Raw genomic sequence first — 19,775 nt, forward strand, 5'->3', positions numbered from 1 at the left:
TTCTAGAGGTCCTGGAACCGTATTCATAATAGGGATTATTATTAGTTATTGATAGTTTTGTCATCTCATCTGCATCAGTCGAATCATCACACGTTACATCAAATATCAGTAATCAACACCACCAAAAGTCTGCCACAAATGATTGGTCGGAGTTTAAAGTTCAGTGCATTTTAAGGGTTGTGGGTTTGAGCCCCTCTCAGTGTGTCCTAATTGTTGTGCCCTCGGGCAAGACACTTCACACACCTGCTGGTGGGACCGGTGGCGTATGTCTGTGTAAGGATGCCTGACCTCTGTCAATGTGTCCCAGGACAGCTGTGGCCATAATGCAACACATCAGCACCAGTGTGTGAACGTGTGAATGATTGATGTGTTGTAAAGCACCTTGGGGGGATACAGACCCCTAGAAAGAGCTATAAAAATACAGGCCATTTACCATTTGATTTCTGAAGGAAAGGTTATGAACTACAAACATGCTACTTGTTGTAGAAAGCTCTTTGAATTGTCTCACTTTGAAGAAACAGACTTCAGTTAAGACTAGATTGACAAGCTAACAGCTAGTCCAAGCTGGTGTAGGTACCAAATCAGCTCAGGGCCCGGCGCGCCACTCATACGCATCATGCACTGTGTGTAGGGCACCAAGTGGACCCCAGAACACCAGCTGTCATGGCTCTAATAATGAACAAAGTAACGTTAATAAAGGGACCCTTATTGTAAAGTGTTACCCGTTCAATTGCACAGAGCTGATGGAGGAAACAGTGGAGGCGGAGCCAGTATTAAAAGGATATTTCACCCAAAATTTTAATTTTGTCTGTTTCCCAGAGTTAGTTAAGTGGGAAAAAATGTTTTAAGCAGCCCAGTCATTCTCCTGACCCGGCTGTACTCCTTTAGCTTTAGCTTAGCATAAAACACAGGAAGTGAATGGAGTGAAAATGTCCCTAAAATCACTCAGTAGGGGTCCCAATTCTGCTTGGTGACCTAAATAATCAGACTGACTGCAAGTGAAAATAATTAGTAACATGAATGAATCACAGACACCATTTTAGACTTGGGACTACTTTATGACAAAGCACAGCTGTAAGCCTCCGCTGAAAGGTGCAAGGCACCCCCAAAGACTGCTTCTGTAAACACACAGAAGAGGGAAAATGTCTACTGGTGTGATGCAACAGTAACAGTGGCGTAAAAGGCTACACATGGATACGATTAGAAACTTAACTTCTCAGGGCCACAATTTATTTTGATCTTTGTCCAACTCAGACTAGCTGTTAGCTCATAATCTACTCAGAACTAATCTCCATTTCTCCAAACTGATGCTGTTTAAAAAGCAGCTAACATTCATAGAAACTCTCTTCAAATACAACAATCTGACTGGTGTGAACCAACAGAACTTCAGTGGTTTGGGTCATTTTGAGTGGATCTGTCACATCATATCTCCTCAAGTTAATCACGGGATTAAAAATAAGATCAAAAATGTTGAAAAATTACTTAATAAAGTGGGGCGTGTTGTGCTAAATTCACTTTTTGCGTCTTTTGTGCAGTCATGTGAGCCTCTACTACCTCTGTAAACATCTCCAATAATAATAATAAAAAAGTTAGTCCATTTTCCATCCGTGTTTTGTTTTAGGAATTATGGGCTTAAAACACACCGTTTCAAAAAGTCCTTGATTGTGAAGTCACAAATTAGTATAGAACCACTTTCCACCGGCAAGAGAGAGGAGGAGCACCAATTCCACCCGGATATCAGAGCATCTCAGCTTACGACATCCAGAGCAGAGGTGGGGAGTGGGCGTGGCCAGCAACAGCTTGCTCCCTTAAAGTGACAGAGCCCTGAAATGGCTCATTCTGGAAGGTAATGAAAATGTCAAGAAGAAAACTGCTGAAATCCTTCACAAATTTGTTTTGTATCGACCATTAAACTATTATAAGTCATGTCTCATTTAACTAGTTTAATGAAGATTGAAATGATACCAACCAAAAATCACGTGTCCTATTAAAACAACCTGACCACTGATGATAGGATTTTTATTTTACCTAAAGTTGGACTTCATCAGATCATCACACAGATGAGAGCTCCTTGCTGGAGTGCAGGCAGTAAATCTGACACTTTCTTGGGTGTTTCAGTCTGCTGTACTTGTGCACTAACACATGCATGTTTATGCACACACACACACAAGTTCTCCTCTTCCAACTGCACACACTATTGATGATGCACACGGTCAGGTCACATCATTGGGATTGATTATACTCTGGAAGCTGGATGAAGTGCTGCAGACAGCATGCTCGGCGTCTCACAGAAGCTGTTCTATTAAACTCTACGTGAATGAGTTATTCTAAAGTGGTAAAAATGGAGTAAAAACAGCTTTTGTAGATTCACAGGGGCTGAAAAGAAGAGCACACAAGTGGGGCATGATTTTATTATTCTTTCTAGCATTCCACAAATGCTTCTAAAGCACACTAACTAAAACATTGTCTTTCATTGTTACAGGAGGTTGGGGAGATTTTAGATACGAGCATTTCTGAAGAAAGGGCTTCATTTAGAAGCCTGCAGCTGTGATTTAAACTCTAAGTGAGAACATCAATGGAAAGATGTTTCTCCCTGCAGGAAGGGAGTTAGCCAATCAATGGTGGTAAATTAATCATCATGTATGACCCATTTAACTTGCTGCAGCACTTCCTCCCTCCCAGTAGGAACTTTTTATGTTCATTTCTCTGTGCAGCAATAATGCTTATTCATCAGTCTGGCTGCAGACCGACGGTTTGGGGATAAAAAAAATGTGCTGAAGCTCACGTAACGGGAAACAAGATGGCAGAAACGTGCTGCGTTATCAGAGCGGCTGTAGTCTTCAGATTTCTGCACATTGCATGTGATTATTCCTCTGCAGCTCTGAGCCCATGTTGCGTAACACAAGACCTACTTTCACTCATGTAGACAGATACCGCCCCCTACTGGCTCAACTCCACTCATCTAGTGGGATGGTTTACTTGAGATAGATATATATATATATATATATATATATATATATATATATATATATATATATATATATATATATATATATATATATATATGTACACACACACACACACACACACATTATAGCCACAGCTGCCCTGGGGCACACTGACAGAGGTTTGTTTTAGGCACATAAATCCAAAAACTACATCCTGCAGAAATCAGATGGTCAAAGGAAGTAATAAAGGCCACAGATGTTCCTAAACATGCATGGGGGGTTTCATCCCCAATCCAGCACCCTGAGACTTTACACTAGCCGTAAGGAAGGAGGCTGAGGACTAGTGAGTGTGAGAGCATCCGTCCAGGATGAAACAGCCAAGTACATCAAGGACAAGGTCTTAACAGACGACGTGCTCAGTAAACGTCTCAAACTATGGCAAACAGAGGAGGAGATGCTGGACATACCATCGTGGGAGAACAAACCCCTACATGAGATGTATTAGGCTAGAAAGAGCTGGTCTGAAGGACAGCACAGAGGCACTCATCATGGAACAGGCCCTGAACACCAGAGCAACAGAGGCCAAGATCTACCACACCAGACAAGACTCAAGGTGTAGGCTATGCAAAGAGGTTCCCCCGAGACAATCCACCACATAACTGCAGGGTGTAGATGCTGGCAGGGTAGCTCAGTGGCCTAGTGGTAGTGTCCGCCCTGAGACTGGGAGATCAGGGTTCAACTCTTGGTTGGGTCATACCAAAGACATTGAAAAAAAATGGGACTCAATGCCTCCCTGCTCGGCACCATCAACATAATATACATGGACATCTTCTTTCCATAGGCTCCAATATCACTTTTTTGATGCCAAATGGGAGGCGGCCACCACCGCCATTTTGACCGTGTAACAGGTTCCATCAAGCCCAGACAATTCCATAAAAGGGAAGAGAGGAGGAGCTGAGGGTGGGGCTGTAAGGCTGGAATCAACAGACGACACCCGGTCGAACTAGCTACAAGCTAACCTGAAGCTAACCCAAAGCTAACACTTGACACTCAGTATTAAAGGGTTGGATTGGGGGGTTAAACCACCAAATGGTTCCCGAGCACAGCTGTGTCTGCCGCTCACCGCTCCCCCAGGGGATGGGTCAAAGAACAAATTCCGCACACACAGTGTGTGTGATAACTGATGGGGAAAAAATATAATAAAGAGTGGAACCCAAGTAGAGTATGGACTGGAAGGTCAAAGTGGCCAACACCCCCTAAAGTGGTAGAAAATTAGAGAGAGCCACGCTTCTGTGGGACTTCCAGATCCAGACTGACAACATGGTGATGGTGAACCAACAGACAGCCGTTGTGGTTGATGTGGCAATACTGTAGCATGAAGGATTTTGCAACACATTCTAAAATGATCAATAAGATGCAATATTCAATATAAATATTTATCAATCTGATTGGTTTTTGAATATTTGCTTTAATATTACCTCAGGTTCTTTGGATTATTCAGGGAACACACACTTCATATTAATTCAAACAGTCAAGTATATAATTTATAAAAATTAATTTTATTCCATCTTACTAAACTAATGATTATACATGACAAACTGAATGAAATGGTTGTATAGGATAACAATTATAAATATATGTACTGTAATCCATATTTATGTAATAAATGTATGTACTTTGATTTTTCTGACAAAAATAAAGTCCAAGAGTTTTTGATTCCAGTGATAAAAAATAAGGACCATTAATTATATAAACTTGACATTCGGATCAAGATAATTTGTTTTATTGAAATGACAAAAAAAAAGTACGAGTTTCCTTTAAAACTGGTAATCAGTTAAATTATTTAAAATTTCTAATGAACTAAAACTGATTTTAGGAGTAAAACAATCAGAATCTTTTGTGAGGAAACTCTTGTGCACTTTTCCTCACGAGGGTCACGAGTAGCTGGTGTCTCTAGTGGAGATGACACCCTCAACTCAACTTTATTTATAAATCGCGCCTTACAGGCAAAAAGATGCCACCAGGGCGCTGCATAGACCAAGTAAAAACATAAAACATCAAGTCCAGAAAATAAAAACATTGGATCACATGACACAGACATAAAACAGTGAATGCATGGATAAGTAAAACAATAAAAACTAGTTAGAAAGATTAAAAGACAGACCATAAAAGTAGGCTTTTAGCCTTGCCTTAAAAACCAACAACAGAGGTGGAGGCCCTTATGCTGAGAGGAAGCTCGTTCCAAAGCTTAGGACCTGCCACAGCAAAGGCCCCATCACCACGTGTCTTTAGGTGTGTTTTTGGGACCGAGAGGAGCACGAGGTTCTTCGAGCGGAGTGACCGTGCAGGGGTGTGCGGTTGAAGCAGTGACACCAAGTAAGGAGGGGCCAAACTATTTAACATTTTAAAAACCAGCAAAAGTATCTTAAAACGAATCCTTACATGAACGGGCATGTGATGGACATGTCTCCAGTCCGTCACAGGAACCCGGAGATAATTTAGGGCTGCAACCTGACGTAACCTGTAGGAGAAAACCAGACATTCATATGGAGAACACATCAACTTCCCACGGGCAGGCTGCCGCTGGGATTTGAACCCGCAACCATATCCCACTACGCAGCCCCATGGAGGAAACTGCATTTAATTCCTTTTAACGTGCTTCTGCCCTGCTGCATTATGGGTCTAGTAGTTCAACATGGATGAACCCGACCGATCTGCATGACAGATGAGTTTACAGAAGACTCACTGAAAGAACAATGTGGCTTCAACATTAAAAAAAAAAGTTTTCACTCAGTTAAAAAAAATCATCATTTTGGGATAGCAAAAAAATAAATAAACGCAAAAAAATTATTTAGAATCTTTTTATTTTCCATTTTTCACAACAATAGAAGTATAAATATCTGTTCATATACAACATCTATGACATCCATAGAGCTTTCCTTGGGCAGAATACAAAACTCAGAACACTTTTATTGCACATATTCTAAAAGACAGACCATCGGGAACAAGTTCCTCTAATACTAGTTGAGCACAGGGAAAGGAGGAAAACGGCAACGACGAGCAGACAGAACTGGACATGAAAACACGGATTACTGCACGCAGAGCCTCACGCGGCTAGAAGCAACGTCATCCGAGACGCACGACGGAGATTTGGCAGATCGACAATATACAAAATATACATCCATGATGCTTTGTAAACAAACAATGTGCTTTTAATAGTCTTCCATCACAGGGGGACAACGCAGACGGGGTTTATCGGATGTGTTGGATCCACTTTCCAAATCTTCTCAAACATTAAGGTGCTTTTACAACCCTAACCCAATACATTTACTACGTCTAATGCAGATGACCACCAGGTCGTTTAACCACACCATACCGTTCTGATCTCTGCATTCAGCACTTCCATACAGTGAGGACCACTTAGATGTACTCTGAGGTTAAAATATTGGTTTTTATACGAGTAGCAGACGAGAAACAGGTTTTCTATGGAGCTGAACGACAGAGGCAGCACTGCTAACTCTAGCGACCCAGGCTAATTCCTGGATGCCATTAGAGTTCATCCTTTTTAAGACATCTATAGAACTGTGTGGATAAAAAGCTGACATGTGAGCCGTTTGCACGCTAATGTTGCATTTTTGTCAGAGATGTGAAAGAAGCAAACCCTGGGGGATCTTTAAGACGCGTGTCCGACCCCCCGACGTGAAACACCGTAACCCTCTCCGGAACAGGGGCTTTGACACTCACGTGGCTCGAAAACTGACCCCCATATCTGCAAAAGTGCTTGTTGGTTCCATTAAACAAACATTTTTTGATAATTTTCACCACAGTTAGCCGGAAAATGTGCCATCAACAGCAAAGACATTCTCCGTAGATGCCGATAGCCCTCACAGTTTTGTTAAACGATGCTACATTGGAAGAAAAAAAGCCACCCGAGCCCCAAACACCTTCTCCTCAGGTCAGCGGTGGAGCAGGTGAGGACATGTTAGTGAGAGGAGGAACCCTTTGATGCAGAAGCCAAGTCTTCCAAACATGACACAGCAACACTTTTTACATATGATACAAACAATCATTTAACAAGATCATATTTACACTACGTTGCATAAAAATTAAAAGTTTATGTACAGATGTCAACGGAATGTGAATGAACACCTCATCCTGCTAAGAAGACAGCCAGATGCTTCATCTCCCGTCCGTCTAAAGCCCCGTCTCTAATCTAGGAGGTCTGGAACACCATCCAGATTTAAGTGTAGGCGAGATGGTGCCTGCCCCCCCCCCACCCCACCCGTCCCAACCCCCCACCCCAGCAACATCTGATCACACAGGGCATCCAGTAAAATCCTGGGGTCTACTGTATTAAGTCCACAGCCCCACGAGTCGAGAAGGAAAAGTGCAATTGAAAATCTTTCATGGCACCGCCTCTTCAGTACCCCCCCCTCCCCCCCCCAACACACACACACACAGATTGCACAAAGCGTTTAGTGATGGACAGAAACAAACTTCTACACATTCACTTGAAGAGTAAAACGCTGATGTCAGCAAACGACTTCCTACGTTAAACACCTGCTCCAACTTGCCGTCGGCAGGTAACAGCTTGTCCGGTCCTCAAAGAACACACACAAAAAAAAATCAAAGAAGGCATGATGATGCGTACACAAATCCTTTCTAACACTTCACTTCCTGTTGCTGGAGCTACGCGGCGCCTCCTTCTGCCTGCACCTGCTGCAGTCCTTGTCTGAAGAGTCTCGGAGTGCAGAGGGAGAAGACCTGTTCGTGTCTCGTTTTGGGTTTCTCTGTGCAGACGTGACCTCTTGAACCGAGTCCTTTTTCTTTTTGTCAGCTGGATCCCTCCGGGCGCACAGCTGCAGCTTCTCGGTGGGCTGGATTTTGGCATTTGAGGCTTTGTGAGCGTCCAGCGACCCACTGCTGGAGACCGAAGCAGCTTCTCTGATTGGGGAGTCTTTTTTTCCAGCAGGTTTTGGCAGCACCTGGGGGGCAGCAGGTAGAGGCGGGACTTCCTGCTCCTTCATGAGCTGCTGATGGGGCGGAGCCACGTCTTTTGGTTTAGAATCGCGTTGATCCTGTTTCTTAGGTGAGCCGTCTTTAGGTTTGACGTCTAGACTTTGCTTAGCAGCTGAGGTGGACGGTGTTGCGGTTTTGGGAGAAGCAGGTTTGAACTTGGACTCTGTGATGTCCTTGGTGGCTACAGAACCTTTGGGTTGAGTCGGTCTTTGCTTAAAGTCTCCTTGAGACGGTGAAGGTGTCCGCTGGACCGAGTCGTCCTGCTTGGACATCAGCGAGGTGTCTTTGTGTTTGCTCTCCTGGGTAGTTAGACTCGATCGAACGCCCGGGACAGGAGGTGTTTTTGCCTCCTTAACAGACGTGTGGGGAGCAGGTTGTGCCTCACAGCCGGGTTTACTTTTCTCATTTGCAGCTGCTGAACCGTTCCCCTTCCCTCTTGCAGAAACGACCACCATGTTTTCCTTTTTCAAGTCCAACTCGGACGATTTGTGTTGTTGTTTTGCAGCCGGGGGTTTGTTTGACGGCTGCTCTGAAACTTTCGCACCGCTGTGTGGTAAACCGGGACGCTGTCCAGTACAAGCGGACACGGAGCCATCGCTTTTGTTTACATTCAGTTTGTCTTCCGTCACAGAACACAACGGGCTGCTGGTGTTTACCACGGGAGCGTCCGTCTTTGTGGTGTCAGAGGCCGAGCCACCCGCTCCTTCCGACGCTTTCACGGCCGGTTTGTTTGACGGTGCTGCGTCTTCTACTGCTGCCTCTCCAGCAGATGTTTCACAGCTGGCCTTGGATTTCAAACTGCTGGATTTATGACCGCATTTAGGTCCAAGTGCTGATGGTGCGACAGGAACGGGTGCCTGCATGTTTGAGGAGCAGATGTTGAGCCGTTCCTGTTTAGAAAGCACACTCTCTGGATCGGGTGCAGAAGCAGAAACGTTCTGCAACACCTCAGCACCTGGGGTCACGTTCTGTGCAGAAGAGTCTCTGTCTACACACAAGTCTAACACACAATCCGAGGTCTTCCCTGGGGGACCAGGCGGTCCACCACTAGCAGCTGGGGACCCCTGCAGTTCTGCTGGAACCACCGTGGTGTCAGAGCAGTTTGGGCTGTGTGACGTGTGTGAAGCCACTTCCTGCTGCTCCACTTCCTCATCCTGATCCTCGTTGCTCACTTCCCGTATGGAGGGGGTTTTCCCAGCAGAGGAGAACTGGGAGCTGTGTCGGGAGCCTCTGTGGTCATGAGTCAGTGAGGCCTTCTCACCGCTTCCATTAATCTTAATTTCTACGCCACCACTGACAGACGGCTCTTTGGAGCCGTTTGAGGAGGAAACGGCGTCCAGGCTCAGTGGACCCAACATGGAGGTTTTGATTTTGTCAGCAGACTTCAGATGAGGGATGGTGATCTGTTTTTCCGTCGGGCTTTTGAGCCACCTGGATGGACTCAACGGAACGATGTCGCTCATGCCGTCTGTCAGTTTAGACAAACAGGTTTCAGTTTTGGAAACTCGGGGTCCTGAAAGCAGACCGATGTCCAGGGTTCCCTCCAGGGGTTTGAGAGAGGACACCTGGCGTCCTTCCAGTTTGTACTCTGATGACGTTTTCCTTAGAGGGGACTCGGCCGAGGAGATGAGCTGGAGTTTCTCTACAGCGCTCTCTCCTCTACCGGAGAACATTTTGGGAACCAGACCTTCAGGACTAGAGTGGACGGCTGCTTTTAGGTGGTCATGAGATGCAGCCGTGTCCAGCTGGAGGCTCTTGGACCTCATGGAGCCAAAGTGGAGGTTCTCGTGGATGCCGCATGAAAATCGGCACATGTGGTCCTCCAGTTCCTCGAAGGACAACCTCTTTCTGGTGTAATCCACACTGGGAGTTTTGAAGTCCAGTGGGTCGGGCTTGCTGTCGTCTTTACCATGCCGGGTGTGCTGCCACTCAGCTGCTCGGGAGGCTCTGTCGCCCTCGCTGCTGCCACCTGCTGGTTCAGGACAGCCTTCAGAAACTCGCGGGAACAGTTTTTTGTACAAAACATCTTTAATGGCTTTGATCTCCAGAGGGGAAGAATCTGGGCTGCTCTGGGTTTTGTTTTGGATCGGGAACAGAAAACTTTCCATCCTCTCATCACCAAACAGGGGCAACAAGTCGGATTCACGCAGGGCTTCCTGCTTCTGCAGGGCCTCCCTCCTCTCTGTCCACTCTTTCCTCTTCAGAGCAATCTTTAATTTTATTTTATCTTTGTCAAACTCCTCCGGAAACTCCTGCCGACCCACTTTTCGGCCGACGGGCCTTTTTAAGCAGCCCTGCTCAACGGGTCGCAGGCGAGTGATTGCTGGAGGCTCGCTGCTCATTTCGTCCATACTCTGCAGGGCAGCAAGGTCCGGCTCCCCGCTCTTCTGCTCCTCATCCTGCTCCTCCTCTTGGGTCACCTCCAGGCTGTGTTTTCTGGGACAAAGATGCTTCTTCTCTCCTGTGTAGGACGGGGACAGCTTCTCCTCAGACTGGACACGCTGGAGGAGGGGCGAGCGGGGCGGCTCGGCGCTTTTGGGACAGACAATATGGCGTACAATCGTGGGAGGGGAATGCATCTTAGCTGGGAAGGCTTGGGCTGTCTTAGACATGGGTCCAGAATGTCCACTATGGAGGGGAGAAGGAGAGCGCTGAGGCGACGTGGGCTGGGGGGTGGGTGAAGGCGTGCGTGCCAGAGGGGACAAGGGAATGCTGCCGATGGACTTGCGGCGCCCCTGTCGAAGCCTCTGACCCGGCAGCTTGGGTCCGAGGCCGTGGAGGGTGCTGGGACGGATGTGTCCTGAGCCCGCGGGAGAGTTGGGAGCGCTGGAGCTGGGAGAGCTGCTCTGGGAGGAGTTACCTCCTGGAATTCATGAGCACAAACAACACTAATCGGTCAATAAAAAAACATTAAAATCTTAATGAGATTTCTTTTTTTTTTTTTTTCATATTTCCACCTGAGAGGGTGAAGTCGGGCGTGGTTCTCAGGGCGGCGGTGGGCGAGCGAGGGGAGAGGCTGTGGGTGGGGGAGCCAGGGAGGCTGTCACCAGAGGACATAGAGTGATTCAGAGAGGAGAAACTACGGCTGGTGTGGAGCAGAGGAGACGGCTGCATGGCGAAACGCTTGAAAAGGGTGCGCCGCCTGCAAAACACAGACAGAGAAGACAAAACCAAAACTTAACGTTCTGTTTCCACAAGGAGATGCTAAAAATGTTCGGGAGGGAAAATGAGTTGGTTGCCCCTCTAAAATAGTCCCAAAGTGTTACCTGTCTGCCCCCTAGAGGCCATTGGGAGACACTACACACTTACAGCCATGACTCTTGAATAAGGGCCGACATTATTTCATTTATTATTGTGGCGTTGTATGTTCTTGTCCAACAGTGAAGCTGCAGCTTCACTTAGCCAACAGACCTGAAGAACTTCTGTCCCTCTGCAACCGGTTTTCAATTTAAAGGGATCAAAAAAGAAACAGGAAGTCATGTTTCTACTACCTAACTGGAGTGACGTCTAAACTCACTTATTTTTTTGTGCTATGTAGTAAAATGTATAGAATAAAAACTCTGATCTTATAACATTAAACACACTACGAAACCATGTCAATAAGGTTTATTTACACCAAAGATCATTACTTAATGGTAATGTGTGGATCAGTTTGTTGCCCGAAGACACTTCAACACACTCAAAATCAGACCAGTGTAACGTCCAGCAATGGTCAGTTTTTAGGTCCTGATCGACCATTCAACATCTGGTCAAATAGGAGACACGAGACAGCATGTGTTCCCTTTAAATCAGCCTGCCTTCATCTCACCAGCTGGAGCTCAGAGCCTCTCTGCAGCTCTGAACACAGATAAACTGTCAACAATGACGTTTTCTCCCAAGGTTCAAGCTTCCCTTATCGTCCTACAGTATTCCTCATGCCTCCAAATAAGTGAACACTCGCAGCCCGGATTAGTGGTTAAATCAAAGAATGATTTCCTAAATTAAATATGAACTTCTAAAACTTATAAGCTAGATAATCAGTAAATAAACGTTTATTGCTACTTATAATAATATAATGAAATGTTTTCATTAACCTGTGCCTCAATGACTGAAGGTTGAAATGAAAGTTGTGATTACATTGATTGATTGCATGTTTATATGACAAGGTCATCACCATTTGCAGTCACACAAGAACAAGTAAGGTTAAGCTAAACCCATGACACATAAATAGCCTTTACCACAGACCAGAGCCTCCGGATCAAAGAAGGCGTGTTTCTGAGTTGTCTTGTTAACATTCCTCAACTTGTCAACCTCTGGTTGGCTACACAATCATAACATGAGAGCATTAAAACTGGATCACTCTGGTGATTCATCAGTTCTAGAGAAAGCTTCAGACCGTCCATCTGAAGCAAAACCCTCTTTAATCCATCAATGTTTTTGACACGTTGTCAAAATCTTTTTGCACCTGCTAAGCTGATATAGCGAACAGTTCCTGCAGAACAAAGCTGATATTGTTCCGACCCCTTACGAGTCCCAGACGCGTGGTTCCATCCGATTCTAAATGTCCTATGACTGTGTTGGTGAATGTTGGTTAGTTAATACCCCCGCTAGTGAAGCGAATGTTTTCTATGAGCGTCATGGTGTGTCCACGTGTGTTGTGCTTCCGTTTCAAACCCTATGGGTGACAGTTCCATGAAGTGCTGTGGTCCACGTAGGTGAGGTCTCTCTATATTACTTGGATCCTGGGGAGCATAAGTCTGTTGTGGAGTTTTCTCCTTTTTATGACGTCTCCTTTGCTATTCTCCAGCTACGGTGGATCGTGTTACATTCAGTGGTCTGACCATGGTTTGAGTTGGGGCGGTGAACAGGATGCTGCGTGAGTTGTCGGCAGATCCTGGTCTCAGGTTTCAACCAGTGTCTTACTCCTGGTCCTCCACTGATTCTGTCGCGTTATTCACTGTATGCCTAAACCTTTGTTTGTCTTTGGGGTTGGCGTTGTTCCGGTTCTGTCACTTCTCCGCACGGTTGACCTCTCTTGGGGACTTGGTCCGCAACATCTGTGGCCGCCTGTCTCGAGCTCTCGTACCAGTTGTCTGTCATGCTCCGGCTGCCCAGGTGCCTCCACCTGCACCGGCCGGTCCTGTACCTCCGTCTGCACCTCCTACGCCTTCGGTTAGGCCTTCAACTTCAAAAGGGGGGTGATCTCTATTGTCCAGGTTCGCTTGTCCCATGGTTCCCTGTTTCAGGTTACACAAGTTTGTTTGTGTTTGTGTGTGTGCATGGTTGTACTTCCTGTCTATACATGACGTGCAGACTTGGGTGACTTGAGATGGTCATGCTGTGGTTTCCTGGAATACTGTAATGGTTAAGTCTTAACAGTTAAAGGGACTATTCCACATACTGTTGTGTTTATCCAAATTCCATTTTTTATTTTTATCTACTAATCTACTTCCTTATGGGGTATATTCACATATAGGTTTGATACTAACTTCACTGATTTACATTTTTGTGTTTCTTCTTTATATTACTAGTAATTATATTATTAATTCTTTTAAAGATATATTCACAGATATACAGGTACATGTCTGCATTATTTCATTACAGCCGATTTCTTTTCGTCACTTCTATTATAATCTATTTTACTTTGATTTTTATCAGTTATGGGCTATAGATTATTTTGCCCTTCTGTTTTGATAACATTTTTGTTCGAAAGCGTCGATTTTCCCTTAAATAAATTATAGGGTTATGTTAATTTTGTTCTTTTTGCAACGCTTTTCCAGTACACGTAGTTTACTGCATTCATTTCTTTCACCTGAACTCCGTTCACATAATTAGCTTCACATAGCACATACAGGTACATATAGTGCTAGGTTTATTTTTATTTTTTGTTGTACATAAGATGCAATCTATGTGTGTCTACATTCAACAACCTCTTAATTATTATTCTCTGTCCGAGCCAAAGCTCTGATTTAGTGACTAAAGCAGAAAAAACACCCACAGCTCCTCGTTTATGATGATTAAACACAACAATCCTGGATGGTTTCCAGGAATTTGGTACCTTTCTGGCATCTTCTCCTTTTTGGACTTTTTTCCACACCGCACCATCTTGCTCCTGTAGCTGTTCCTTCTGGCTGGACCAGTTTTTATAGAGGTGTTCTCAAAAGGAGTTGTAGAGATGGCCACTTTGCTGCCGCTCTGAAGAAAATAAAAACATTATTGTCCACAAATGAGCATCTTCTGAAAATCCACCAGACGTTCCCATGCCTCTATAGTTTGTGCTGCAGACTTGCTTTCCTGTAATTCACTCGTCTTTGAACTTATTGGTGATGAAGAAGTGAAACACATCAAAGAGCACCACTGGTACGTGGAGCAGTAGGATCGGTATAAAGAGGATTCATGGTCACCTTTAGCAGGAGCTCCACCACCTCAGTGTGGACCAGACCATGGACCGGTTCTCCGTTCACATGAGTGATCAGGTCTCCAGCTTTGAGTCCAGCTTTGTGTGCCGGCCCACCATCTTCTACGTTCTGACAGAAACACAAACATGGGATCATTTATATTTGTAAAAAATAGCCAAATGATTTAAACTGCTTTAATTAGCTTTAAATTATTCAAGTCAGAATTATGAATCAGTTCAATTCCAGGTTCAGATTGTAGAAGATCTTAACTTTTACAAACTGTTTGTGGACGAAGCATCCACGGTAATAAAAGTATTTCCCCTGAGAATATTGAACACAAAGACAAAAAGAAGCAGACGTCTATCGTGTAATCCGTCTCCTTCACTCAGAAGGGATTCCTGAGAAAATGTTCCACCTCAAAGTGTTTCTCTGACTAACGCTAAACTTCTGCGCCCTCCCTCAGCATCCTGAAAGGACAAGCATGCTTTAAAAACGCCTGCAGACTTTTAGCTTTAGAGTTTTCCTTGCAGATCAAAATGAAAACGAAGGCATGAATCTGACGTTTTGATATCAGGATGCTAAAAGCCAGACGACATTTTAATTTTAATTTGCTCAGGCCTTCCATAACATATCCCGTGTTATTGAGAGATCTGGGTGTTCCATCAGAAGGAAGACGGTAATAAAAACTGCTGCCACCTAGCAGCCAGAGTTTGAATTGCAACAAACAAAAGAAATACAATCAATGTTTGCATATAAAATCTTAATAAAAAATGTTATAAGACATGATTTTAATAAATGTTCAGTAGCATAACAAAATATCACAATATTTCAGTTTATAGATCTTACAGTCCTGATTAAAAATACTCTGGTGAAAGAAAGAAAATGCCCTTCAGAAGTTATAATTTACTAGAGAATACCCTCGTTGGTCTCTGAATCCGATGGAACAAACAAACCAGGATTTGTGTGACGCAGCTCAGCATTATAATAATTTAAAGCCATACTGTGCAACTTTTTCATATTTTTAAATAATTTTCTTCAGCCACTAAGTGCTAAAATGACCCTTTACAGCAGGGCTGCTCAAGTTTGGGCCTCGAGGGCTGGTATCCAGCACGTTTTAGTTTTAACCCTGCTTCAACACACTTGGTTTCAACCAGCAGGTGATTAACAGGCTTCTGCGGAACCTGATCAGCGTGCATCTAGTGTGTTGGACCAGAGAAACCACTAAAACGTGCTAGATACTGGCCCTCGAGGCCTAAACTTTAATAGCCCTGCTTTACAGAGTTAATGAAAAGTCAGGTAACACTGACCAACACCCATCCCGTGTCAAAATGTTAGTTTCCCTTTTTTTTACTCACACCTAAAAAATCTCGACTCACCCGAGTGCTCTTTCTGATTTTTTTAAATGAAAAGTCACTCAGACCCCCACCGCCCCCTGTGGCTACAATACCACACTTACAACTTCAGAGTGCCAGTCTGGTCCCTGTTGGACTCTACAGTCTGTTTCCAGCACATTTCCTGCATGTTTTAGATCATGAACACAGCTGATTAGTTTGATTTAGTGACAAATGACTCCTGTAGACACTAATGAAAGCTGGGGGGACATCTCAGCTGTTTGATTAAGGTGTTAAAAAGATGTAACGTCCGGAAATGGTCAGTTTTCACCTACATATTGACCTACATGCCACCGGTCATCTGCAGACATCAATTCCATTCTCTAAGGTGGATTTTACATTCTATCTTCCAACAAGCCCGGAAGATTCTGCAGCTCTGAACACGTGATAACATATTGTCAACAAGCTGTTCCCATTTCAAGGCCTAAGCTTCCCTCATCACTTCTACAGGATTCCTCATGCCTCTGAATAAAGGGAACATTTTCAGCTCATATGAGTTAATTAATCATGAAATGAAATGAACAATATGGTTAAATGAAATGTTTTGATTAATCTGCTTAAATTACTGTGGTTGAAATGATTATTATGGTATGATCAGTAATTTTAGATTTAACAAGTGAATCACAATCTTCTGACAGCTCACACATTCAGACACGTGATGATGTCAAGGTTAAGCTAATATCCTGACACAGTGCTTTCTGTTCCACCAATCAGAACTCCTGTATAAGACGCGAGGCGTGTTTTCTGAGGTTTGTTGGTAAAACCCTTTTTACATGTCAAATTCTGATTTGTTAGAAAATCGAAATATGACTATCATTAAAACAGAGCTCACTTCACCGTGAGTCAGTTCTAGTTCTCGTGAGTTCTTGAGAAAGCTTCGGACCAGCCATCCAAAGCAAAACCTCTTTATGCTTTCGTTCTTTTTTAAACACAGAAACAGTTTTGTTTACCTGTTTGTAGCTACGGTTTCGCCGACAGCTGCCGGCTTCTTCAGGCTGACGCTGATGGTGGCGCGTCACTTCCTTCTCCGTTTATCTGCGGGCAGCAGAGGACGTTGTCGCCCTCTACTGCCCGCTCTCCCCTCTCCGACGATGCAGTCCCATGCGTGGTCCAGCGTGTAAACTCCGTCGTCCCTGTTCATGGTCCCACATCCACGTCTCCTTATCTCTATTGCTTCCTTGATCCATCTTTTGTATTTTTGTTGTTCGGTGGTTATGATCCGTGTGCTGTCCCAGTCCATTATATGGTTTTCTCTTAAGCAGTGATCTGTTACGGCTGACTTTTTTATTGTGCTTTCTGCTTCTTCTTTTGCTGCTCTTGTGTGTTTACGATTTGCCTCTTTCTCGCACTCCTTTCTGTGTTCTATTGTCCGTGTATTGAGTTGGCGTCCGGTTTCTCCTATGTATGTTTTATTGCATATTTTGCATGGGATTTCGTAGATGACTCCACATTTTTGTCCAGCTGATATTTTGTCTTTTGCCCGCAGATAAACGGAGAAGGAAGTGACGCGCCACCATCAGCGTCAGCCTGAAGAAGCCGGCAGCTGTCGGCGAAACCGTAGCTACAAACAGGTAAACAAAACTGTTTCTGTGTTTAAAAAAGAACGAAAGCATGGATTTACAAAGACACAGCAAGAACACACCTAAGATGTTCAAAGAAAACCTCTTTAACCTAAAAGCTGTCTACAGCTGGCACAGCAAAACGGTTCCTTCAGCTATTCAGAAACAGCTGCTCAAGACGCAAACTAGTTCCAACCTGTGTGCCCGGCAGTGTTGGGAGTAACGCCGTTTAAGTATAACGGCGTTTCTAACGGCGTTCTTTTATAGGTAACGGAATAATCTAATTAATTACTTTTCCCGCCGTTGCAACGCCGTTACCGTTACTGGGGACGGAACGTTGTGCGTTACTATGTGCTTGTCGAACGTTGAGCAGCTGCGTGAGGCTTTCTGACCGCCACACTTCAGCTGCAGCCAGGGAGAGAGAGGTGTCGGTAACGCACTTACAAACACGATGATGATTGGCCGGGTGGGCGGAGACCCTCACGGTCTCAGTCGCTGCATTCTGTAGACACAACGGGAATAACTCCGTTTAAAATAACCGCGTTAATAAAAAAATATTTCTTTCTGTAACGAGCAAACTAATTAATTACGTCTTCTTTTATCAAAATGTCGTTCCTGTTACTGATAAGAAAATGCGTGCAGCAGCGAATCTGCGGGTCTGCAGCCGTGCCCTTCTTAGCATGACAGCGGGACGTCCCGAAGGTCTGCTCACCTGTTCACCGCTCAGACGTCCTGATTTTCTACCTTCCTAGATCATCCAGCTGTAACCTGTTCCTGATCATGTCTTTAGTCCTGCTGTAACACTGATGCATCACGTCATGGAGCTCAGGTGTTATCAGAACTGCCTGTGTGTGTTTACCACCCAGCTTCAGCTCTTCTGTGTTTGGGTCTGACCCACGTTAGTACATTTAAGTCCTCCATCAGATTTGTGCCTCTTCTAGTGTCATTTTAAAGGATATTTATTTATTTATTTAACCGTTACTAGATTACCAGCAACAGAAATGATGCTAAAACACACAATTATGTGAAGCTGGAAAAATTAAAATGCTGTGCAAAATTACATTTATTTCTGTAATTTAACTAGACTGAGAGACTGTTTAAAGGCTCGGGAACCTTTACAGGTGTTTCTATTTGCAATTTTAAATTTTAGCTGATTGGGGTCTTGTTAAATATCACACAGTGACCTTTTAATAGTCTAGATTAGTGTAATGTTCCAATTAGTAGTTCCTCCTGTTAAGTGCTTATTTATTTAAATTATTCAGGTTTATATAAAACATTTGGACATACGTTTTATTATGTTCCAGTCACTAGTCATTTATATTTTACTATTGTAGTAATTCTTGCATTCTTTAATGAAAAAAGTAACTAAGCAGTTACTTTTGTTGGTAATTAGTTACTTTTATGATCTTGTAACTCAGTTAGTAACTGAGTTACTTTTTTGATAAAGTAATCAGTAACTATAACTAATTACTTTTTTAAAGTAACATTCCCAACACTGGTGCCCGGTGACACCTCTGGAACGGAGAAGTCGGTGCTGCGGTTAATCTACTGAACCTCGGTGCCCAGAGGTCCGCGAAGAGGGTCTCCAAAGAAAGGGTGAGGTAGACACAGCATGATTGCGTCTGATGACGTTTTGATAAGAACCAACTTCATAGTTTAATGCAGAACTAATTATACTCACACCCAGAACTCAGTTCTTCTAGATATAAGGTTCTGATGAACACACACCATTCAATCACCACACATCACATCCCATCCACTTAGATTCATCCATCACAGAAGTCTTGGTTAACTTGTCATGTTTTTAATTGTTAGAAAATAAATTCTTACTTTTTATAAACCTGACTCTGTCTGAATTGATACGAAGTGTGTTTGATCCGTGAAAAAGCAAAGAATCCTAGAATCATCTGATTAAACCTCCAAAGACCAAGCAGGTTGATATTCTACATTTATATAGAGTATCACAGCTTATTGGTCATACGTAAAGGTAATATATTACGCTTAAAAGCAACAATATTTAACCCTACAAAGACGAACGCACAACGTGAAGAGTTTTACTTTCGTTTTTACTGATGCACACTAGGGGGTGCTAAAAGCAAGGCCAAACTGCATAGTATCTTCTTCTGTGACGTCCTTACCCAGACCAGGTGATAGACGGTGTAGATGTCGCTGTCACAAGCGTACACTCGGATCGCTCTGAGGGTGAAGCCGAACTTCTTCCCGGAACTGTGGATGACAACGGGCTTCCGTGGGCTGCTGCTGAACAGGGACGAGGATTCTCTGCTGGGAGAGGAGTCCCTGGAGGATGGGTCTGAGGACAGTGAGTAGGGAGAAACAGGACTGGCCAGCGGAGACGCGCCAAAGATATCTGGAAAATAAATAAAGACACAATCACCTGAGAAGATGATTTCATTAAAGCAGCCCTGAAGTCAGGCCTGATTGGATCTTCTCTCTCGCTCCGCTTTGGTCGTTAGAGGGTTG

General features: G+C 44.1%; 2 protein-coding genes across 12 annotated transcripts in view; one reads left to right on the forward strand and one right to left on the reverse strand.

Moving 5' to 3' along the window:
• Positions 1–19,775, forward strand: part of LOC139070353 (uncharacterized) — a 275,750-nt gene that overhangs the window by 135,495 nt on the left and 120,480 nt on the right. The gene's annotated exons all lie outside the window — the stretch shown is intronic.
• mast4 (microtubule associated serine/threonine kinase family member 4) overlaps positions 7,407–19,775 on the reverse strand; it is a 143,746-nt gene continuing 131,377 nt past the window's right edge. For all 11 annotated transcript variants that reach the window (XM_070552446.1, XM_070552445.1, XM_070552444.1 and 8 more), the window contains 5 exons: positions 19,433–19,662; positions 14,351–14,473; positions 14,005–14,141; positions 10,925–11,109; positions 7,407–10,830 (listed from right to left, as the gene is read on the reverse strand). In XM_070552446.1, the coding sequence (XP_070408547.1) occupies positions 7,619–10,830; positions 10,925–11,109; positions 14,005–14,141; positions 14,351–14,473; positions 19,433–19,662 (3,887 nt within the window). In that variant the 3' untranslated portion in view covers positions 7,407–7,618. The remainder of the gene's footprint in view (positions 10,831–10,924; positions 11,110–14,004; positions 14,142–14,350; positions 14,474–19,432; positions 19,663–19,775) is intronic.

The sequence above is a fragment of the Nothobranchius furzeri genome, chromosome 6 (genome assembly GCF_043380555.1).
Source record: "Nothobranchius furzeri strain GRZ-AD chromosome 6, NfurGRZ-RIMD1, whole genome shotgun sequence".
NCBI classification, from domain to species: domain Eukaryota; kingdom Metazoa; phylum Chordata; class Actinopteri; order Cyprinodontiformes; family Nothobranchiidae; genus Nothobranchius; species Nothobranchius furzeri.